The sequence below is a fragment of the Muntiacus reevesi genome, chromosome 3, assembly GCF_963930625.1.
Source record: "Muntiacus reevesi chromosome 3, mMunRee1.1, whole genome shotgun sequence".
Lineage (NCBI taxonomy): Eukaryota > Metazoa > Chordata > Mammalia > Artiodactyla > Cervidae > Muntiacus > Muntiacus reevesi.
The window spans coordinates 139,407,859-139,433,199 of NC_089251.1; the positions used below are offsets into that span (position 1 = coordinate 139,407,859).

Consider the following 25,341-nt stretch of genomic DNA (forward strand, 5'->3'; position numbering starts at 1 on the left):
CCCGAGTGCAGCAACGAAGACCCAGCACCAAAAAAATAGAGTAAAAATAATAATTTAAAAAAGGAATATTTCCAGTGATAAAAATATAATTCAGTAAGCAGTGAGATTAACATGGAAACCAACTGACTGTACTAGCTAATAACATGGATTAAATGGCTACAACTAGCTGACTATAACAATAACTCATATTTTATAGCATTGTATAAAATTTGTCAGACTTTACACATTCCCTTCATATATTCGTATCTTGCAATATATTTGTGTCAGCAAAATATCCTTGTCCTTTAGGACTTCCCCAGCAATACAATGGTTAGAACTCCACCTTCCAATGCAGGGGATGCAGGTTCGATCCCCAGTTGGGGAACTAAGGTCCCTGGGTGTGGCCAAAAAATTTTTTGTAAATACCATGGTCCCTCAAACAATCTCAAAAGATGGGCAAACTAAGGTGCCTACTTTAATGATGGTTACTCATTTAGATGAGGAAGTTGCAACTTAGAGAAAAGCTCAATAACTTGCAGAAGAATGCACAGCAGCAAATAGAAACTTGAACTTGGATCTTCTCTTTCCATTATCTATCACTTTTCCTATTGTCCTATCATACCCTCATATGATGCACTTTAGTGTTCTTACAGAACTTCACAGATCTCCTATGTGCCTTCTCCTATATTTTCTCATTTCTCCCACAAAGATAACTTTCTAATAGAATCACATTTTTAAAGATATTCTTCTTAAACTAAAGGATTAGTCACATTCCAGGCAGTATGACAAATCCATGGGTGATTTATTTTGAGTCTTTCAACATAGGGAGCCATATGCTCCCAAGAATGTACCAAATAACACTAAAGAGAGAAATTTAACCTAGATAAGAGGGATGATCCTTTAACTTGGAGAAGGGTTAGAAAAAAACATGGAAATTTTCGAGTTAGTTATTCCTCTATTTCTTAAGAAAAAGTGCAAAGAACTTTGTAAAAGATAATTTCGTTAAGATTTTTAAGACTTAGGGAACATAACCGTTTGTTAGCAATTTATACTCAGTACTTTCCTAGACACAGAAGCTCACTGTAAGAAGTAAATGTTGGTTAAAAACAAAGAAAGAGAACATATTGCTTGTGTCGTAAAGAATTTATATGACAATGCAAAATATCAACATAGACAAAATCATATATTATAAAAGTAGCCACAGGCTTCAGAGTGAGGGAATGATCAGCTGAGACTGAGGTTACTTGAAAGTTTTCAGGAGGTGGGAAGATTTGCAAAGTTCCTTTGGTGATGTGACAGAGGGAGGAGGATTTTATGTGTTTTGTGTGGCATGAGCATCCCAAGAAGCTGGATATATTACATATTATATAATGCAATTTTCTAATGTACATAAGAAAACAGGAAGAAAACTGCCTTATTGGTAAGAATGAGATGAGACACAACAGGAGCTTCAAGTCTCTCTTTTCTGACTAAGATACAGAATTTGGAATGGCATGGTAGCCAGTCATACCCTACCAGAAAGTTAAGATATGAAAATGCTTTCATAGGAAAAATGTTTTCATATGTTTTCATAGTTAAGAAAAAAAGACATTTCTGTTCTGTTCAAACAGAACAGAGCAGGCATTCTGTTTGCTCTGTGTAGAAGCAATGAGGAGGAGCCAGGATGTTGTGTAAGAGGACCACGTGTAATAACAACAACCCACAGGCAGTGTGCTAGGCACCAGAGCTTCCAGCAGAACAATCTCATCCTGTTTTCAGTGCGTTCCCAAAAGGCAGCAGGGGATAAAGTGGAAGCCCACCGTACCCTGTGTGGGTGAGAAAAGATTTCTGGAGGAAATATGGGAACTGATGTGAAGAGTGGCTACGTGTGAGTCAACAGCGGGGAGGGGTGCTGAAGAGGGCATTCAGAACAGAGAGCAATGTCCATGCAGAAAGAAGGAGATGGAGGAAAGCCGGTTGGAGCATCACTGAGAGAAGGAAGTGAAAATGTGGCTAAAAGTCCTGAGGATGAAAACAACCAGCAGAGAAATGCAGGGGAAAGGGCAGGACTGAGAGGAAATGTGAACCAGGAAGTAAACTGCCGTGTTGATAAGAATGAGAAGATGAATGAGAAAATATTAGCAGGACTTGGTTACTGGCTGACGTGGAGGATAAAAAGGATGAGGGGGTTTTAAAAAGTCCCAAACGTTGTGAGTCTTGGGGACCAAAAGAATGAGAGTAGTGTTGGCTATAAAGGAAAGGCAGGAAGGTACTGTTTGAGGAAGGAAGAGAAGCTAATCTTGACTTGTTAAATTTCAGGTAACATTAGAACATACAGGTGTCAGGTGGGGAAGAAGTTGGGGACTGAAGAGCATGTGAAATTGGAGGATGGAGCTGAGATGAGAGCTGGAGACAGATTTAGGGATAGTCTAGACACAGGTGGAAGTTAAGACCATGTGTACATGAATTACTTGAAGGAATTCAACATATTTGAGAATATAAATTATTTTCTAATAGAACTCACACACACACAGAATAGACCAGAGTATGGCATAACCCTATTGTACACCTCCTTCAGACATTTGGAGTACAATTAACAAAGGAGCATAGTGTTGGTAAACTAGATCTACTGACTCTTACGTGTCAATATCCAGTTGGAGGACTTCCCTGGTCGTCCAGTGGTTAAGAATCCCCTGCCAATGTAGAGGACAGGGGTTCAATTCCTGGTCCAGGAACTAAGATCTCACATGCCTGGAGGCCAAGTAATCCTAGGCACCAACTAGACAGGCTGCACACCACAACTAAGACCCTATTCAGTCAAAGAAATAAATATTTTTAAAAAATATATCTAGTTGGTTTCTAATCAGGAACTATGAGATCGACACTTGTCAACTATTTATTAAGATCTACTATGAAATTTGCATTTATTCTCTCCACAAAACTTTTTCACTTGTACAGAAAAATTCAAGAGATACAAATATATCTAGTGGGATATCTGTCTAGACATCAAATATCTTTTGATAAAAGGGTATCTTGAGGGTTAGTTGAATTTTAACACACATATACCATACTTCCAATAAAACATAAATAGGCTTAGAAATTAAGGAAACTTAATATACCAATTATATACTGAACCCTAGTTCACCTGATTTGAGAAATTTTTAGATAAAATTATTATCTAATTTTTCAGGTCTAATAATTTTCCCTAAGTTAAATCAATGGGATCTGTATGAAAAGTTATAGATAATGTAATAAACCTAATACCAAAGTAACCACTAACATAATTTACTCTGAATCATCTATTAGTGACCTGGGTAATTTTGCTATTTTTACTAGGTTAACAGGTTAAACTAGATATCTGGAAAAATAGGCTCTAGTAAGAAATTCAAATAACTCCTGCCATTCTTCAAAATAAAAGAATATCCCTTCACAGAGTAAGTAGACATAGCCTTTCATTTTAGGTGGTCCCAAGGATAGGTACTGATGACTAATACTGGGCAGATATTTTTGACGGGCGCGTCTCAGGATATTACAATATTATAAAAGAGAAACATCTACTGAAGTCAATTCTGTGTATAAGTTTGTGTGCTCAGTCGCTCAGTCGTGCGTGTCTGACTCTTTGCAACCTTATGAACTGTAGGCTCCTCTGTCCGTGGAATTTTTCAGGAGTGAGTTGCAATTTCCTCCTCCAAGGGATCTTCCCAATCCAGTGTTTGAACCCGTTATCTCCTGAGTCTTCTGCATTGGCAGGCATATTTTTTTAATACTGTGCTACCTGAGAAACCCAAAGTCAATTCTATCACTCACCTTTTGAGGAATTTGGACCTTACTAGTTAGAATTCATATTTTGTTTTGCTTGCAATAAATAAGTACTGTACTAACCTCTGGATATATAATCACTATAATATTTATTTTAGTAAGCTATAAAAAGCAGCAGGGCTTCCCTTGTGGCTCAACTGGTAAAGAATCTGCCTGCAATGTCGGAGACCTGGGTTCAGTCCCTGGGTTGGGAAGATCTCCTGGAGAAGGGAAAGGCTACCCATTCCAGTATCCTGGCCTAGAGAATTCCATGGGCTGTATAGTCCATGGGGTCGCAAAGAGTCAGACACGACTGAGCCACTTTCACTCACTCACTCAAAAAGCATCAAGTATTATCTTCAAAACAAATAAAATATCTTCAAAACAAATAGGTCAAATAACTCAAGGAAGTAGTGTGAGATTTAGAAAGAGATTAATTTTCCAGATGATTTAACTGAAGACCTATTGAAACAGAGTTTTATTTTCTATGAGATAATAATGAAGGCTTGTGAAGTGAAAGTCGCTCAGTCGTGTCCAACTCTTTGCGGCCCCATAGATTATACAGTCCATGGAATTCTCCAGGCCAGAATACTACAGTGGGTAGCCTTTCCTTTCTCCAGGGGATCCTCCCAACCCAGGGATCAAACCCAGGTCTCCCGAATTGCAGGCAGATTCGTTACCAACTGAGCCATGAGGTAAGCCCTTATAGCTTAGGGCTTAAAGCTCCTAAAAAAGTGAGTGTCATTATAAATGGCTGGAAGGGTATTAGCAAGGAGATTTGTATCTCTCGATGCTGGAGAGGAAAAGGTAAGCAGCAAGCCTGCATACTTTTCTCTGACAGGAGAGAAAAACCCTCAGATCTCTTTGTTGAACATGTTATATTGGGGCTCCCACCATCTTTCCTCTGGATGAACTGTTAGGTTTCCTAAGACAAAGAAGCTATTACACCGGTGCTTACAGTTTATTACAATGAAAGGATACAGGCTAAATTCAACATGGGGAAAAGGTACATGGGGCAAAATTCAGGAGAAACCAAGTACAAGTTACCAGGTGACTTCTCTCCATGGAGTAGCAGAGATCCATCTAATTCTCCCAGCAAAGATGCATGCCAAAAAAACCCCAAAACTTCCACCTGGGAAGCACACCCAAGTGTTAGTGTCCAGGGCTTTTACTGATCTCACGCACTCCAGCCTCCCCTACCACAAAAACAAGATAATCAAACATAGAGCCCCTCATTAGCATAAACTATCTGGTCAAATCAGCAAGGCCTCAGACATACAACACCTTTATCTAGCAGAATATTGCCAGGATTCAGCGCTCATCTCCCAGGAGCCAGTCAAGGTAATCCTGAAGACTGACCTTTTAAGGGATGTGCAGGGATAGAGCCTCCCAGGCCTGTTGGGGCACACACAATAACGACAAGACTTCCCAGTAAGCACACAAATGGTATTTACTAGGAATGGAAAGATAATGGCAAGAAATCTATACCTATAAAATGTTGTTAGGAGGACAAATACTATGTATATGCTTATTCGCTCAGTTGTGTCCAACTCTTTGCTATCCCATGGATTGTAGCCCACCAGGCTCCTTTGTCCATGGAATTTCTCAGGCAAGAATACTGGAGGGGGCTGCCATGCCTTCCTCCAAGGGATCTTCCCAACCCGGGAAACGAACCCAGGTCTCTTGCGTCTTTTACCATCTGAGCCACCAGGGAAACCCTATGTGTGCTGTTTATTATAAATAAACTTAAAATTTACAGATTTATGGGTGAGATTGGTTTGCTACAAAATGAGAAATGATTGTACAACAGTTAATCAACAGGGTGTGTAGAAGAAAAGTTTCATAACCAAAACTATACCCTTTGTTTGAACAGTGTCTGCAGACATTGAAAGTGAAAGTGAAAGTCACTCAGTTAAGTCCGACTCTTTGTGACCCCATGGACTACACAGTCCATGGAATTCTTCAGGCCAGCAAACTGGAGTGGGTGGCCTTTCCCTTCTCCAGGGGATCTTCCCAACCCAAGGATCAAACCCAGGTCTCCTGCATTGCACACAAGATTCTTTACCAGCTGAGCCACAAGGGAAGCCCAAGAAGACTGGATCGGGTAGCCTATCGCTTCTCCAGCAGATCTTCCTGACCCAGGAATTGAACCAGGGTCTCCTGCATTGTAGGCGGATTCTTTATCAAATGAGATATCAGGGAATGACTGCAGACATTGCTTATAAGGAAACTCATCTGTTTAATCTAAAATCAAAATTTATCCTACTGCAGGAGAATCGGGACATTTTTGGAAGCTCTGCTGAGTGGTATCAGACTTTTCCAAGACTATTTTATTTGTGCCTGATGTTTTCCTGAGTTTTTGAATCATTAGTCAAGTTTGGTGCTGGTTAAGAGTTAGAATTCAAGAGTCTAATTTAAGGATTCAAGCCTCTGCTGTGTTCACAAGGAAATAGGTCAATGAGATAACTCCTCTCTGATTTAAGACACATTGTTCTAGGTATGAGTCAATATAGCAAATAAATGAGTAATATAACAACCTTGGGAAAGAGAGAAGTCCTTTAAACATTGTTAGTGGAGTGTTCTAATCACATTCCGAAACCACATCCATGTACCCAATATATAGACTCCCTAAATAAAGATGTAATGTCCCTAAAGAAGGACTTCCCAGGTGGCTCAGGGGTAAAGAATTAGCCTGCCAATGCAGGAGATGTGGGAGAAAAGCAGTTTTGATCCCTGGGCCAGGAAGGTCCCCTAGAGTAGGAAATGGCAACCCATTCCAGTATTCTTGCCTGGAAAAGTCCATGGACAGAGGAGCCTGGCGAACCTCCGTCTACAGGGTTGCAAAGAGTCAGACGTGACTGAACACACACACACACACACAAAGAAGCTTTTCCTTCTGAACCCGAGTGTGACTGTCTTCTTCTTTCTGTATCTAAGACTCTGTGTCTAATGACACACATTTAACTCATCCACTAAATCACCATGGTAACTAGAAATGGGCGAAGCACTGACAGAGGCTGCTACGAAAAATAAACACTTTCAATCAATCATTGCTGTAAACCCACAGTGAGTTTGTAGTTTCGTTTCTTGCATAAAACATGTGTTTGACTTTCATGACTATTCTGGCAACAGATTCTTAAAGAGAATTCCAAGGAGTACTGTCTGACATGCACCCTGTATACTGAAAAGTAAGAAACATCATTGTTTCATACAAAGTAGTAATAGCAGTGTTTATAAAATATATAAGTAATGAGAAAAAATAAAATAAATTACATATATTAGGTGGTAAGGGGTGGGAAGTGAGAGGGAGGTTCAAGAGAGATGGGACAAATGTATACCCATGGCTGATTCATGTCGATATATGGCAGAAACCAATACAACAGTGTAAAGCAATTATCCTTCAATTAAAAATAAATACAGAAAAAATTATATAAGACAAAGCCTAATTTTGTAAATTATACTAAATAAATATAAAATTCTAAATAAATCTAAAAAATATGTCAAATCTGGTTTGGAGATGGTATGTATACTAAAAATACTTTGGGATTTAACTCCCTGACATAGCACCAGTACAAGCAAAAGCTGTTTTCCAAGAACTTATGTTTGAAACTATGGAATTTTAAGCTAAAAACACTTCTGAGTTATTTTTATAATTTCTATGTTTTGTTTATACATGACAAGAGGGGACAGATTTCAGGCTGCTATTTGCAAGCACTGTGCAGATAGGCCCCTTATTATCAATAAATAAGAAGCTGTTTAGGAAAAAAAAAAAAGAAACATCACCATTTCATTACTGATAATGAAGACGTATCTGTGATGGTACTTAGAGTAATTCATTCTGAGAAAAAAAGAAACTAATATTTCCAAACAAAATGCCTAGGGTAGTAAATTCTTTTTTTCCCATGATAGCTGTGGCTTAAAGAATATTTTTTTAAAAACCCAAATTAATTTTCTATTGCTTGATTTTATTTTTAGGTTGAATGATAAATTTCTTTCTAGTAATAAGTCACATGTATTGTTACTGTTATTATTCACTGGATGATAAGTACTTCCAATGAATATGTTCTGATGTGTGGCATTTGGAGACCAAGAAAAGTATGAGTACCCTCTCAAAAACAGGACTGAAAGTAACTTGCTTATCTTTAATATCTAAATAATATTTATTGAATACCTCCTATGTGCTAGATGCTCTTTTAGGTTGTGGGAATACTGCAACTTTTAAAAAACCAGGAAAAAAACTTAAGATCCAAAGATCTTAAAACTTTACTCAATGATAGTTTTCAATAAAGCATCAATGTTTGACCCCACTGTGGTAGAGGGAATAGCAGGGTCAATTTAACCATTTATTCACAGCTTCCTCTTGGCGTTCACATACAGTCTAGACCTGGCGGGAAGGTGCTATTTCAGAGCTACATACAGACAGCAACCTGCAAGCTAACAAGAGCTAAATCCTCTTTATAAGCTAGAAATTAAAAGATGTGTTTAATTATCGGTTCTCTGGTGTTTCTGTTATCTTTTGGTATTTAAGAGAGTTAATAAACTGCCATGGTTTCTGCAAATATAACTGGCAGTAATCCACAACTGATTGAGTTAATTAAGCAGAACAATTGCCAAGAGCTAAAAATAAAGTGGAGGAAGAATTTTAATGAATGTGTATGGATGGAGAAGCACCAAGGAATGTAGACAGTCAATTTGCTGATTTTCCCTAGTAAATGGTGTGTTTCCCCAGTAAATGCTTGTTCTTAATGTGTTATTCTATAAAGTATAGCATATTCCTAACAATCAGAGTGATAGACAATAAGTTTTTAGAAATTCAGTCTTTCCCAACAGCTTGACTATGTAATCCTTTGTAAAAATACTTATTTATGTACTTATTTATTTATGTTGGCTGTGCTGGGTCTTCTTTACAGAGCACAGGCTCGGCTAGTTGCAGCACACATGGGTGGTTGTGGCATGCAGGATCTTAGTTCCCTATTCAGGGATCGAACCTTGGCCTCCAACAATGGGAGCGTGGAGTCTTAACCACTGGACCTCTAGGGAAGCCCCTGTGATACTTTCTGATGCTTAAATTATCATATAATTAAGGTATCTTCACATTATGAATGCCCTTTTATTATTAATCATCTTTTGATTGATTCTAAGATAAAGGTGGCAAAGATGTTGATGCTAGGGTTGCTTTATTCAATCCAACATATTCATTAATATTCAAATATTCTTCTGTTGCTTTATTATGTGTGCTATGCTCCAAGGAATCTGAGCTACAGGATATTCCCTGCTTACATCCATGAGTACTTACCAGGTATCAGACTTCAGATAAGGAGAACAATAACCAAAGACTGAAAGCAGCAGAACCTCAGGGATTTGGGCATTGAATTGGTATGTCTCACATCCTAATAGGGCTTCCCTGATAGCTCAGTTGGTAAAGAATCAGCCTGCAACACTGGAGACCCAGGTTTGATTCCTGGGTCAGGAACATCTGCTGGAGAAGTGATAAGCTGCTCAATCCAGTATTCTTGGGCTTCCCGCTAGTAAAAAATCTGCCTGCAGTGCGGGAGACCTGGGTTTGCTCCCTGGGTTGGGAAGATCCCCTGGAGAAGGGAAAGGCTACCCACTCTAATATTCTGGCCTAGAGAATCCCATAGATACATTCCATGGGGTTGCAAAGAGTTGGACACGACAGAGCAACTTTCACTTTCACTTTCATATCCTAATATGTTTGGTCATCATTGTTGATGGTTTTCTTTCTAAACTTTACTTCATCATGTTTATTTCACTAATTCTACTCTGTTTATTCCAGAGCAGTTACTCCCACATGGTATTTCAAACCACACAATCCATAAACATATTTCATGCCAAGACAGAGGATTTCAGGAGTTACAAAATCTAGACGCCAACACAGAGTATGTACATAGGGAGATAAATATGACCTAACAGTTTACCCCAAGTCTCAATGGAATGGAATTTATGAGCGGACACAGCAGAAGAAAGAGATTTCACGGCAGTGTTGAGCAATGGTATGAAATGTCACCTGAGGTGAGGTCTTCCTGAAAGTATGTGTGAAATTCTAGCTCTGGTAGTGTTGGAACCAGTGCTACTGGTCTTAAGCTTTTGAGTTTATGATGTCATCTACTACTATGTAGTCTATTTCCTCAAGGAGTTAATGAATGGGATTTCAGAGAGACTTGCACCCAAATCCAGGTTCTGTTACTCCCAGGAACATCTGTGATCCTAGAATAAGTTACTTAACCCTTAAGCACCAGTTTCTTGCTTTTTGTAAAGAAAAGCAGAGGCAAAAGATACCTATATCAGAGATTTGTTGCAATGATGGAGTGAGTGACTGAGACAGATGTGGTCACTCCCTTTCAGAGAATAGTCAAGTAAAAAGATTACAATATCCATGAACTGTAGCCTGCCAGGCTCCTCTGTCCATGCAATTCTCCAGGCCAGAATACTGGAGTGGGTAGCCTTTCCCTTCTCTAGGGGATCTTCCCAGCCCAGGGATCAAACCCAGGTCTTCCACATTGCAGGCAGATTCTTTACCAACTGAGTCACAAAGGAAGCCCAAAAATACTGGAGTGGGTAGCCTATCCCTTCTCCAGTGGATCAAATCCAGATTTCCTACACTGAAGGTGGATTCTTTTAGCAGATCTCCCACACTGAAGGTGGATTCTGAGCCACCAGGAAAGCCCAAGAACCCTGGAGTGGGTACCGCATCCTTTCTCTAGCAGATCTTCCTGACTCAGGAATCAAACTTGGATCTCCTGCATTGCAGGCGGATTTTTTACCAGGCGAACCACCAGGGAAGCAAAATCTCCTGAATGTCATTCTGACTCAGTCATGTTCATTACGGAAAATGATCTAACTGCAAAGGACAGAGCCACACTTTTAATGGGAGATAAAATTCTAATATTAATAAGTGGCTTTTCATTTCTGAAGCCCCAGGAATTTGTCCTACAGGAATCAGAGCAGCAGAATCAGGAGTGCCACTGATTGAAAAGGAAGGGACAGAGAATGCACCAGGGGGAGATTTCAGGAGGGTGTGTAGTGTTGTAATTCAGGAACTGCCTGTTGGATTAGCATTTTAACTTAAAATTTTTATCAATTATTAATTACCTCTTAAATAGAATATCAATTCTTGAAAATTTTCCCTTACCCGTTCTAGGCTGAATTTTGTGTATCCTTCAAAATTCAAATGCTGAAACCCTAATCCCCAGTGTGATGGTATTTAGAGGTGGCGTTTTGGGGGAGGTCATTAGGTGAGGAGAGTAGAGCCCTCTTGATGGGGTTAGTGCTCAGAAGAAGAGTCACAAGGAGCTGAGCTCTCTTTGTGCCATGTTAGGATACTGCTAGAAGGTGGCTGTCTGCCAACCAGAAAGAGGGCCTTCACTAGCAACAAAATTTGCCAGCACCCTAGATGTGCAGACGACACCACCCTTATGGCAGAAAGCAAAGAGGAACTAAAGAGCCTCTTGATAAGGGTGAAAGAGGAGAGTGAAAAACTGGCTTAAAATTCAACATTAAAAAAACTAAGATCATGGCATCCAGTCCCATCACTTCATGGCAAATAGAAGGGGAAAAAGTAGAAGCAGTGACAGATTTTCTTTTGGGGGGCTCCAAAATCACTGTGGATGGTGACTGCAGCCATGAAATTAGAAGATGCTTGTTTCTTGGAAGGAAGCTATGACAAACCTAAACAGCATATTAAAAAGCAAAGATATCACTTTGCCAACAAAGATCTAAATAGTCAGAATTATGGTTTTTCCAGTAGTCATGTCTGGATGCAAGAGCTTGACCATAAAAAAGGCTAAGTGCCAAAGAATTGATGCGTTTGAACTGTGGTGTTAGAGAGTCCCTTGGACAGCAAGGAGATCAAACCAGTCAATCCTAAAGGAAATCAACCCTGAATACTCACTGGAAGGACTGATGCTGAAGTTGAAACCTCAAAACTTTGGCCACCTGATGCAAAGAGCCGACTCATTGGAAAGACCCTGATGCTGGGAAAGATTGAAGGCAAAAAGAGAAGAGGGCGACAGAGGACAAGATGGTTGGATGGCATCACAGACTCAATGGACATGACCTTGAGTGAACTCTGGGAGATAATGGAGGACAGGGAGGCCTGGCATGCTGCAGTCCATGGGGTTGTGAAGAGTCAGACACGACTGAGCAACTGAATAACAACCATCTTCCCAACTTCCCAGCCACCAGAACTGCAAGAAACAAATGTCCCAGCCTATGGTATTTTGTTAAAGCAGCCTGAACTAAAACACTGTACAAATACATTATTATACTTATTAGCGGTTTCTCTTTTTGTGTGACTCTCTACCTGTCCTCTTTGACTTTCTTGCACTAATTAGAATTGACTGATGGCAGTGTGCCAAGTGCTAAGCGTTTCATAAGCATCAATTTAAGCTTCACAACTCAATAATGTATTTATTTAGATACAGTCCAGATGTATATGAAATGTAGATGTAATTATATATCTGTCTGTATCTATGTAAATACTGCATCTACAACCATCTGTATCATCTGGATATGAAAGTGAAAAGTGAAATTGTGAGTCGCTCAGTCATAGATGACTCTGTGATCCCATGGACTGTAGACTGCCAGGAGACTTGGGTTTGATCCCTGGGTTGGGAAGATCCCCTGGAGAAGGGAAAGGCTACCCACTTCAGTATTCTGGCCTGGAGATTTCCATGGACTGTACATCCATGGGGTCACACAGAGTTGGACAAAACTGAGCGACTTTCACTTTCAAGTTATCTGTCACATTTGTTTCTTAATCTTCTGGGTCATCAATCTTTTACTATGAAGTTGGGAGAAGTCACATAAAGGCAGAAAGCCAGATTCCCTTTCAAATCCAGAATCCTACAAATAAATCTGATCTAGGAGATTGATTGATATGTGGCTGACAGAAAATGAACCACTGCCAAAAAGACTACAGCCCAGGAGAGAATTGCAGTGTTTCCCAGTCTTTATACTCTGTGATACCTGTAGACTTCATCAGGGTTGCTTCCAGTGATCGCAGAGCATTAATGTAGCAAAGCCTCCAAGTGGAAATGCTTCCGCAGAACATAAGAATATTTTTAAATAGTTTTATAGTTTCTTATATGCATCGATTGCCCTCCAGAAATGTGATTTGCAACCCTATCCATAAAATTTAAGCAATAATTTTAAAAGTACTCATTTGAGAGGCAAAATTGTATTCCATTATTTTAACTTGCATCTCTTTGAATATTAATGAGGGAACCTTTTTAACATGTTTATTAACCACTTTTACTGCTTGTTTTTTAAATGACCTGCTCATGTCCTTTACTTAACAGGCCATTCAAAAAATAATGTGTACAATTAAAGGATGCAGTTTCATGGAACAGATCATTTCTCTGTTTTTTAAAGAAAGGCACTAAACAAAAGTATTATTGTCACTATCAGGTAACAGTTGTAACTTGGAGAATGACAAGTACAAATACAATTTATCTAATATTTTAAAGCAAAGGTTTTTACTTATGTTCTGGGAGTACTGTCAGGGATAATTCCCCAAGTCTCAGCAGGAAATTATAGTAAACCCCTTTCCTTGTGGGTTGTTACCACCATCCCTCACCTCCAAACTTTATGTCCAGCTCTTAGCAACTGATGTTCCTCATTTATTACTTCAATCGAATGCTACATTTCTATATTGTTTTCCTGGGATCGTTTATAGGTCAGAAGAAATTTAGATAAAGAGGCTAAAAACAACCACATTTTTCTATGCTGCACAATATGGCTAGAAAAAATCCAGCTTTAGAGTATCCTTAGAGTTGTCATTGAATGTTGTATGAGTTTCACAAGAATCTTATTTCAACATTTATACAATTCTACCAGGAAATTTCAGGAATTCCTTTCATCTTCTAAAGTGCTTTGGGGTCCATGACAATGTTATTATTTCTCCTTGGCATATACACCACTCCCCTTGTAAATATCTGCTTTGTAGCTAGTGGAAGCAGTTGAGCAGAGGTACCGGACTGTTGGAAGAAGTCATCAAGAGGACATGACTACCACTTGACACATAAACAGTATCTGGACAATCAGAAGCCCCCTACCCCCTCCCAGGCCTTGAAATGTACATTCTGCCCATCGTTTCCATAGCTAGAGCCATTTTCAAGGACACAACTTTGAGAGATCAATGGACTGTTGAGATCATCTGGACATTGAACCCAACTAAGGCCTCTATATATTTTTTTAATTTTTAAAAATTTTTGGTCACACCCTACAGCACGTGGGATCTTAGTTCTTTGACCAGGGATGGAACCCATGCTCCCTGCACTGGAAGCATGGAGTCTTAACCACTGGACAACCAGGGAAGTCTCTCTATATCAACTTTTAAGATACTAGCTGGCAAATGCAGAGATTACTTCCTATGGCCACCCAAGTCAAGCTTCATTTGGAAGGTCCTTTGCTAATTAAACTGTCCACCTACCAAATTGGAGTGGTCTGCCTCTCATTGGTCTCTCACCCTCCACGTCCAGGGGCCAGTTTCAGATTTTACCTAGGGAGCTCCTAAGGTTTCGAACCAACACTGATACACCCTTATTTCATATCCATGATCTTTAAAAAATTTCTGCCCAAAGTTTAAGAGTCAACTGGTATATTCAGTACAAATAATAAAAGGAAAATCGCCTGTGCTTTATATTTGAATTACACTTAAAAAGAAAGAAAAATATTTAACACCTTACAACCTCTAACTACTTCCCTTGGGGTAGTTTCTCACTGATGAATTTCTAGAGGACATAACAGTTTGACTGTAGAAAGTCTTGGCACAGAAATTGAGGATTTGGGTCAGTCCAAGGTCTGCCCATTAGGGTGAAACAGGAAGAGTGAACGTTAGTGCTCAGGTACAGTTTTTAGGCAGACTAGACTAATAATAATGATAAGAGGAGCCTCAGATCTCCCAAGGGGATATTAATGGGAAGGCAGAGCAAGGAACTTGGAATGGAATCAATGCTGAAGGCTCAACTTTATGACCCAGGGGCCACTAACAGCACAAAATGAACCTCAGAGAGTAACGGTATGCACTGATCAATACTGAACTCATAAACTCCACATTGAGTTGGCAGCTGGGTGACCTGTATGGTCAACCAGAGATCCGTAAGTACAGAGTAATATCAAAATGTCCTTGAAATAGCTTAAGCTCTTCCTGCTTCTATCTATGGTTCTATAACTAGAGCAGAAAAGGGCCTAAAGCCTGAAGAAGCCTGTGTTTGTGAGGGGCACAGGAGATCAGACTCAGCAGTGAGATGGAATAGGCAATTTTCCAAGGCAGGTTTACTGTGTCCCTGCTCCATTCATCTCTCCGTGCAGTACCCGGACAGTTCCTGCACTGATGGGAAAGTTATTTGATTCTCTAAGCTCGTGGATATATAGAATTCAAAGAGGCAGTCTTTTCTTCCTTTAAAAATTAGGTACAGTAAAAACCATTTTGGAAAACAATTTAGCCATTTCTTATCATCTTAAACATATGCTTATCATAAGACCTAGCAATTCCACATCTATGTATTTAGTTAATAAGATAGCTGTTATCACCCCAGTTTTATAAACAAGTAACCTTACAAGGCTGTATGTAGGGTAAGTGACTTGCCCAGAGTCACAGAGCTAATAAGTTGTGGGAGCTGAAATTAACATTCTGTGTTATATCCCCTCTTCCCCACCAAACCTGGCATTTCATTATATCATGGCATCTCTTGGAAAAAAAAAAGGAAAAAAAAAAGAAATATTTATGTTATCCCAAGTTTAGCTTAGGAAGGTAAAAATTGAAACATCTTTTAAAAAATAATTATTCATTATTGTGAAAACTGTATTTTTGTAAATATTTAACAGTGACTTTAACAATATCATTCGTGTGTTTGTTTTATTAAAATACTTTCATTTTAATACACCAAATCAATTGCCTATGGTGTTGACTTCATAAATATGGAGGCTGTGTGATTATTACTAAAACATTTTACTAGAGCCTTTATGAAAACCAAATTCTTATCTCAAGACCGGTTTCTGAATGAATGAAACATGCCCATCTGGTTAGATGTCACGAGTTACACAAGAATTTTGTTGTTGTTGTTAACAAGACTTTTTTTTTTTTCCTGGAAAACAATTTTACATTCATTTCCAATTTGTTTAGCAGCACAGAATTATAAGTCTGTCAAACTGACATTTGGTAACTTTTCTATTCTGTAGATAAACATTAGAAAACGTCTCACTGGACCCCCCCCCCCCACCGCGCACGCCCCGCCCACCGCGCACGCCCCGCCCACCGCGGGGCCGCGCCCTCCGCCGCCAAGAGCAAGCGAGCGCGAGCGACCGCTTCCTCTCTTCCACTCAGGGTAGAAAGCGCTGCGCTTCGAGCCTGACCCCACCTCGAGCCTGACCCCACCTCGAGCCTGACCCCACCGAGGCGCGAGTGCTCTGCGATGCCAAGATTGTCGATGTTTTTGTTGGGAAAGACGAAAAGGGCAGAAAGATCCCAGAATATCTGATCCACTTTAATGGCTGGAACAGAAGTTGGGATAGATGAGCAGCTGAGGATCATGTCCTTCGTGACGCCGATGAAAATCGGAGACCACAGCGGAAATTGGCCAAAACGGCTGTAGCTCGCCTGAGAAGCACAGGAAGAAAGAGGAAGCGCGCCAGGTTGCCTGGGGTGGACTCTGTCTTAAAAAGCCTCCCTGCTGACAAGAAAGGTGAAAACTCAATAAGCAGTTCCTCTGACAGTGAAGAAAAGGACGGAGAAATAAGTGAAGGAAAAGATATTGAAGAAAAGTCTGAAGTGAAGGAAGAACCAGGGCTGCACGCCAAAAAAGGAAATGGAAGAAAGAACAGTAACTATAGAAATCCCTGAAGTTCTGAAGACGAAGCTTGAGGATGATTGTTACTATATCAACAGGAGGAAACGGTTAGTCAAAGTTCCATGTGAGACCAACATCATAACTATTTTGGAATCGTACGTGAAGCATTTTGCTATCAATGCAGCCTTTTCAGCCAATGAGAGGCCTCATCACCATCATGCTATGCCACACGCCAACATGAATGTGCATGATATCCCAGCAGAAAAGAACATTGACCTTTGTAAGGAGATGGTGGATGGATTAAGACTAACTTTTGATTACACTCTCCCATTGGTTTTGCTCTATCCATATGAACAAGTTCAGTATAAAAAGGTGACTTCGTCCAAATTTTTTCTTCCGATTACGGAAAGCCCCACAAACACTAATAGGAACCAGGAGGAGCTCTCTCCAAGCTCACCTTTATTGAATCCATCCACACCACAGTCCACAGAGAGTCAGTCAACCTCAGACGAACCAACCACCCCCAAAAGGCGCAAAGCCGGGCCAGAAGCCTTACAGTCTCTGAGGCGGTCCACGCGCCACTCTGCCAATTGCGACAGGCTGTCCGAGGGCAGCGCCTCGCCTCAACCCCAGCGCCGGCAGCAGGACATGTCCGCCGGCATGCCCAAGCTGTTCTTGTACCTGGAAAAGAAGACATCTGTTCATAGCAGATCATCCTTGCCTGTTCCTCTGACCCCTAGCAAGGAAGGGTGTGCGGTGTTTGCTGGCTTCGAAGGCAGAACCAAAGAAATAAATGAGGTCCTCTCCTGGAAACTTGTACCTGGGAGTTATCCTCCAGGTGACCAACCACCTCCACCCTCTTACATTTATGGGGCGCAACATTTGCTGCGTTTGTTTGTGAAACTTCCTGAAATCCTTGGAAAGATGTCCTTTTCTGAGAAGAACCTGAAGGCTTTACTGAAGCACTTTGATCTCTTTCTGAGGTTTTTAGCCGAGTACCATGACGACTTCTTCCCAGAGTCTGCCTATGTTGCTGCCTGTGAAGCGCACTACAGCACGAAGAACCCCAGGGCGATTTGATGGTCCTAGAAGAACAGCTTCTTTATCTATCTCTTGGTTTCCAGTAAAGAACTAGGGAGTCAGTGGACCTTCTTTACACAGAAAGCAAATGTGACACCGTGGGGGCTCTGGCAGAGGCAGTCCATTTGTTTGAGCTACTGGAGTTATTTCTGTTAAGGATTACCTCCTCGGTGCCTGGATGGCCTCCAACATCTAACCCTTGCCACCATACATGTGATCTATGATGGCAGGAAAACAGCAGCTATGTTCAAAATGAATTGTTCATAAATATGTGCTTAGGTTGGGCTGTTTCAATAGACAAAGGTACTTGTTAGCAGTGACCATGTCTTTTGGTTGTTAGCATTAAACAAAATCATTTGGCAAACTGTTTTCATTCTTGTGATGTGGCTGAGCAACTCTGTCCCACAGATTTTTAGTTTTGTTTGGAAACTGCAAAGTAGTCCCCAAATATTTTAGAGGGAATTGATATTGCTGGCAAAAGAAAATTTGCAGCTATACATTTGCTTGTTATACTTCTTTTTCTATAAAACCTGTTTTTGGTGATCTAAATAAAGCATTGCCTGAATGTCTTAAGATTTTGTAGCTACACTTGATTGTGTAATATTACGGTTCCTTTTCTGTAAAATGTTATTTTTGGCCATTTCAAATAAATCATTGCCCATCTTATTGGAAAGAAAAAAAAGAAAATGTCTCTCTGATTAGAGAATAAAAAAATTACTAAAGCTAGGTTCTACAAATCTATAATATTATGCTTAAAAATAAATTGGAAATGAATATAAAGTTGCTTTCCAGGGGAAAAAACAAAGCAATTATACACTTTGATTAATATAAATAGTCCAGAATTTTACATCTAATTTAAAATAGAACCACACAGTGTTTGAGAGGGCTGACAGTAAATCAGAATAAAAATCATGATTGCACCAAAGAAACTTCTTACCTCCTCTGTGATAACAACTGATTAGAATCCAAAGAGCATAGCTGAGAACAGGTATCTCTGTAATGTACTGCTGGCATTACTCTGGTTTGAGAGGAAGTAGCTATTACTGAATTTTATTGAAACAGAAATAACTTCACTGTAATAAAGTGTCTTATTTATACGTTAATCATTATTTTTAGTAAGTGAAGATTTGCCAACAAAAAGAGTCAAAAAAAGAACACAAGTGAAGAAAAACTACCAAAATTTATAGAATCATAGATCAGCCTCTGTATAGAACTTCCACAATCTTAATTTAGCAATAAATGCTTGCTGGTGAATTGACAGTCCTTAAATAAGTAGACTACTTTCTTCCTGTATTTTTCCATGTCTTCATGAAATTCTTGCGCTTTTATGAGAGGTCATTATATTTTCAGCATGTATATTTATAATTTTTTACTCATTATAATATTTATTTGTATGAAAGTTCTGGGTTAATCAAATAAAAATATTTGCTAAATGCTTTTAAATCCACAGAGTAGCGCGAACTAGGAAAACACCCACATTGTCAGATGCCCTGTGAATTCAGTGCCTCCTGGGAACTCTTGAATGGCATGGCCACTGAGTTGGCTTGATAGCTTAATAAACAAAAATAGATCTGAATTCTGTTAAGAGCCCAAGTCAGCCTCAGGCACTGAGGAAGGATACCAGCTCTGCCTATGAGATAAAACATGCCTGAATAACTGAGCTTCTCCCTCATTTTAATCTCAATTCCTGGTTTCATGTGTACACAGAGTCTATTAAAAAAAGATAGAGACACGAGTTCTCAAGTTCCCGAGGAAAGGGGGAGGTATGCGGTGGTAAAGGCAATCATCTATCAAATGTCCCTTAAGATACTTAAAAGAGGCATTTTTCATTAAAAGGGTGGAAATGGGAGCACATAATAGAGAAAGATGGAAGTGGGACTGGTTACCACAGAGAAAAGAGCTCATATATGAATATGACCAAGGCATCTGCTAAATATGAATCAAGAAATAAAACCTATGTTACTGAGTGGAACCTAGATTTTAATAGATGATTCAGATGAGTGTTTTCTTTTTCTTATTCTTCCTTAATTGCCTGTGTGGGCTGGGGAGCAAGTCCAAAAATAATAGCTAAAACCCTGCGAGTCATTGTAAATGAGCTTCTGCTGGTCAATTCTTGTGGCGACACGAAATTTCAACTTCAAACAAGGACAAGTTTTACAATAATATTTAGTCTCCAATTGAACAAAGCCTATCTGATGAAAATCACATATTTGCCAGTTCTAATTTTATTTGTATGTACAAACTATGTTAAAGTGCAACAGCAGGTGTTTGGATTTAAGAACAAACTTGTCTAAAATAATAAGGATAATAACATTTCTTCCCAGGCTTACCTGGTTGGTTTTCTTTGTAATACTTTTTTAGAGTGCTTATTTACATTAAATAGCATAGCATTTCAAGAAACATCACGTAATGGTGTATTATTTTGGCAAAAATGCAAGCATTACTGACTAAAAAACATAAAACAACATGGTGAATTTAGCACGCTGTTACAATGTGTGATATGGCAATGGCGACATTAATAATTCCTTTTACACCTAAATATCCTGCTAGACTCTCCCAGGCTCTGTATGGAGTGGGCTACCTCCAGGTCACTAGATGAGCATTTGTTATATATGTGGAGGAAAGAAGCCCTAAACACTATTGGGCTTCACAGAGACCTGGAAAACACACACACACGCACACACACACAGAGTCCTAGCTTCTAAACCATGCTCAGGATTCAGCTTCCCTCTCGGTTTCTCCCTCTGTTGTCTCAGCGCACACACACACACACACACACTCGGCACCATCCAACATGGAGCCGGGTCCTATTAGACTGAGTCCTCGAGCCAGATTACCTCATTGGCTAATGGGCTCTGTTTCTCACCTATGTGGAAAGTTGCTTTGGGCACAGAGAAAAACTGGATCAATCAGTAAGAGTCATGAAAATCAAGTCAGATGACAAGAAACTTCTTCAATTTCTTCAACTACGGCTAAAAGTAGTAGCAGTTTGTCCCTAGAGTGCCATGGCCTTGTCTCATAGTTCAGTTATGCAAAGAACTGTTATGGAGGACACAAAAGTAAGAAGTCTCTACCTTCCTAGGGAAAGAAAGTGAAAGTCGCTCTGGTCATGTCCGACTCTGTGCGACCCCATCGACTGTACAGTCCATGGAATTCTCCAGGTCAGAATACTGGAGTGGGTAAACTTTCCCTTCTCCAGGGGAATCTTCCCAACCCAGGGTTTGAACCCAGGTTTCTGTATTGCAGGCGGATTCTTTACCAGCTGAGCCACAAAAGAAGCCCACCTTCCTAGCAAGAAACTTCCTAGGGAAGTTTCAAACTATTAATAATCTGTTTTTAGGTGGAATTTCATGTAATTGTCTCACAGGAGTTTTGAGTTCTCCTTCTGCCTTAACTTAGAGAAACTCCCTCCCTCAGCTATTCAGCATGTTAAATGTGAAATGCTTTAAAATTAGGTGCTTTATTTAAACTTTCTTGATTATCACAGCAGGGATATATCACTTTACAAAGAAGACTGCATCAAGGTTACATCTTGAAAATGAATAAAAGATTTTTTTAACTAATTCTCTAAAATTAAAAAAGTGAAAAACAAATCTTTCTAAATTCACTTAAACCACATTCTTCCAATCAGCAAAGTGGTCATGATGGTAATTGAATAAACATTTTCAATCAGAGAATGTTTACCTCTATCAACAAAATGGATGTTAACAGTCTTTTTTCATATCTTGGGTTTCCCAGGTGGTACTGGTGATAAAGAACCTGCCTGCCAGTGCAGGAGACCTAAGAGAAGTGGATGTGATCCCTTAGTTGGGAAGAGCCCCTGGAGGAGGGCATGGCAACCCACTCCAGTATTCTTGCCTGGAGAATCCTATGGACAGAGAAGCCTGTTGGCTACAGTCCATAGCGTCGCAAAGAGTTGGACACAACTGAGTGACTAACACAAGTGACAACACATTCACATCTTATGGCTGTTTTCTAATCCATTCCCACCACTGAGCTGTAAGCTCCTTGAGGCTGGGAATAATGTCCTTCCTGCAGCAGCAGGACCTAGTAAAGACCTAGTTTCAGATATGTTTGTTGATTCAATGAGTGAAGGTATTGCCTGGATTTCATTAAAAATTACATGTCTTTTCAGTTCTAAATAGTAATCAACATGTAGTTAAGCCATTTGATTTCAAAAGCATGCTAAATCAAAAGTAACCTTCAAAGAAGCGATCAGCGGGTACAGAAAGTAGACTGTAGAGGATGAGGTGAGGTTAGGATGAGGGAACAATGAATGCAGCATGTGCCTTCTCAAATTCCGTAACAGAAGGAAGAAAAAGGAGAGGATCATGGCACTAGGGAAGGTTGAGAGAGAAGACTGTGTGACTGGAACTTCAACAAACGAGCACATTGAAAGGAAAGAGTAAATACAACAGAAGTTAAAGGTACAGGAAAAATAAAGGCTACTTTTGGAGAAAGATTCAGCAGGAGACAGGAGAGTAAAGGATCAAGAATAAGAGAGGAGAGAGTGAGCGGAATTGGAAGACTGGCATTGACACATATACACCGCTGACCCATAGAAGCAGATGACCAACAAGAACATCCTGTATAGCACCGGGAACCCTGCTTCATGCACTGTGGGGGCCTGAACAGGAAGGAAGCCCAAAAGGGAGGGGCCATGCGTACAGGTAGGACTCATTCATTCTGCTGCCCAGCAGGAACTGACACAACTGTGCTTCAGCAAAAATTAATTTGAAAACAATAGAAGAGGAGGGAGGAGATTATCTTAGAGAGGAGAAGACACTCTTCCTTTCAGGATGAGGCTGACAGGAATACAGAGGAATTGAGAACAGAATTCAACTAGTTCACACATGGACCTAAAATATTATATAAATGTAAATAGATGATACAGTAATACTGAGTACTCTGAGGAGCCATGAAATGTCACATGAACTGTAAACCTAACATGTTCATGGATTCCGGGTTCACCTTATTCCAAAAATGGTATTTTGTTGCTGCCCTGAAAACAATAAAACTCTTCATTCACACACATGTACATGGTGTTCTGGAACAACAACTTTTAGTTTGCAGTTTTTCAAATTAGCAAGTATTAGAGCAAATATCAGTGCCAAAATTAAAACTTGCAAAACTCATTTATGCTTATTTAAGCATAAAAATTTTTAAATCATCAGTTTATTCACATATTGCTTCATGAGTTAATATACTAAAAAAATAGTTTCTATTATGGCTTCCCTGGAGGCTCAGTGGTAAAGAATCCGCCTGCCAATGCAGGAGACGTGGGTTTGATCCCTGGGTCGGGAAGATCCCCTGGAAAAGGAAATGTATTCCTTGTATTCCAGTATTCTTGTCTGAAAACTCTCATGGGACAGAGGAGCCTGGCAGGCTACAGTCCATGGGGTTGCAAAGAGTCAGACGTGACTTAAGAGACTAAACAACAATATACACAACGTAGGTTTTCTCTGGTTAACTAAACTTGGTTGAAAGCAAAGCAACAACAAAAGAGAAAGTGTTTTAGAATCACCCAGCTGTTGATAATTTTCCCAGTGAACCTGCATACACACACAAATGCACACAGAGCAATTTGGGAAAATTGCAAAATCAAACAAGACTTGGAAACCAAAATAACATGAAGCAAATAGCCATCAGTTGATTGATTCTAGGGAAATCCTCTATTCATTTGGTGGCGTGTTACCACCAGGATACATGATAAAGTGTTGCTAATATAGTATAGAGAATAGCACACGCTACACTGATGCGAAGTAGCAGACTGAAGTCCCATTCCTGTAGCAGCTAGCCTGAGCATTCCCAACAGCAGCTTCCCAGCTTGGATGAAGGCAGTGAGTGTCCACCTTCCATCAAAACCAAACAGCTTGGATTTCTCAGTCATCTCACCCAGTTTCTTCAGGGTCACCAATAATTATATTCACGTCCAATGGACAGAGGGCTTCCCAGGTGCTAGTGGTAAAGAATTCACCTGCCAATGCAGGCGATGCAGGTTCGATCCCTGGGTTGGCAAGGTCCCCTGAAGAAGGAAATGACAACCCACTCCAGTATTTTTGCCTGGAAAATTCCTTGGGCAGAGGAACCTGGCGGGCTTCAGTCCATGGGGTCACAAAGTTGGACACGACTGAGCACGCACACACACCCCAGTGGACAGAAGGAAAAAGCAATCCTCTGGAAGTAAGGTTAATCCTTGTAATTTCCACCTCTGGGCATTTGGAGATGAACACAGAGAAGAAACACCAGGAACCCTGTGCAATAGAGATGAGACTAGTCAAAACAGATGCGACTAAAGGAATCACTTCTAGAAAGATTCTAGAGATGTGCACATCCGGCAGTAACTTGACCTGCGCCACTCTAAACAGTAAGTACTTTAGAGATACCGTGCCGCCATTTGGCCCTTCAAGTGTTGTTGCTGGAGAGAATGGTGACCATCAAAGAGTGTGGGGGAATGGAGCTGCCAGATAGATGGTTTTTTTCTGATAAAGCAGCAAGTTAGCAGCAGAAATGGCCATCAAATTCTATGTGGAAAAATCTAGAAGCACCTACCAAGTTCTGCTGCCAATACACGAAAGAGCGATTAGTTATATCCTAACATTCTTGAACAATCTTGGTAATCAACAGTACTTTCAGGATGAGAAGCTAAAAGGCAAAGATGGTGGCACCATCAGGAGTCTGGTTTAGGGTTTCTATCTCCCTGGAGCACGCCCTGTCCAGGATTTAACGTGTATCTGTGGATAGGGTCACACCCAGCTGGAGGTGGTTCAAGGCATATTTTTGCATACTGAACTAATTAAAAAATTCTCTTCCTGGTATACTATCATCTATTCTCATTGTTTCAGATAACAGGATTTCAATTAGGAGACTAGATCTTTTTAAAAATCATTTTTAAAACAGTTACAAATAGGAAGATCCCCTGGAGGAGGAAATGGCAACCCACTCCAGTATTCTGGCCCCAAAATCCCCATGGACAGAGGAACTGGCAGGCTACAGTACAAGGAGTGGGACACAACTGAGCATGCACAGCAGCAGCCCCTTAGAGAAAACACTGTATCAATAATCCGACACAGCGTTCAGATACACTCTATGAAATATCATCTGACGTGGCCTTCTGCTTCTGGCCAAGGTGAGATAATAGGGACCAGAATTACCCTCCTGTCTGAAGCAATCAAGAAAACCAGGCAAAATATACAAAACAGCAATTTTCAAGACAGGGGTAGATATCAGCCAATCAAGGACAGGAATCCTGGAGAGGAAACAAGTCCTGAGTGTCCTCAGTTATGTCTGGAAGGACCCTCATCTGTTCCTTGGGGTAAGGAGATAGCTGAGAATCCCGGGAGACCAAGACCCTCAGTTCTGAGGGCAGGGCACTGGAGAGAAGAGAGGTGCACAGAGAGACCCGGAGATCCGCGGGGGATGGGTAGCCCGCAGGACACTGATTTGACATGCATGAAGACTACCAAGAACAGGGACACAGTCATCCAGGTGTCCCTCGTTATCTTCGAGGAAATGGTTCCAGGCCACCCACAGATACCAAAAGCCACAGTTGCTCCAACCCTTTGCAGCTGACCATCCGTATCCATGAATGTAGAACCCAACTGGTATCTTCATTTCATTGGCTTAGCCATTTCATATAGAGCAGCTGGTTTTTGAAACAGGGAAAGAAAAAATATTTCAACAGGGTAGTAAG

At 40.3% G+C, this 25,341-nt stretch overlaps 1 protein-coding gene across 13 annotated transcripts in view; it reads right to left on the bottom strand.

Annotated features, from left to right (window-relative positions):
- Positions 1-25,341, bottom strand: part of PIKFYVE (phosphoinositide kinase, FYVE-type zinc finger containing) — a 201,996-nt gene that overhangs the window by 95,064 nt on the left and 81,591 nt on the right. For 11 of the 13 annotated variants that reach the window (XM_065930680.1, XM_065930681.1, XM_065930683.1 and 8 more), the window contains one exon: positions 17,125-17,249. In XM_065930680.1, the coding sequence (XP_065786752.1) occupies positions 17,125-17,249 (125 nt within the window). Of the gene's footprint in view, positions 1-17,124; positions 17,250-20,833; positions 23,903-25,341 lie in introns of those variants that run through there. The other 2 variants (XR_010662429.1, XM_065930692.1) reach the window with 2 other exon arrangements.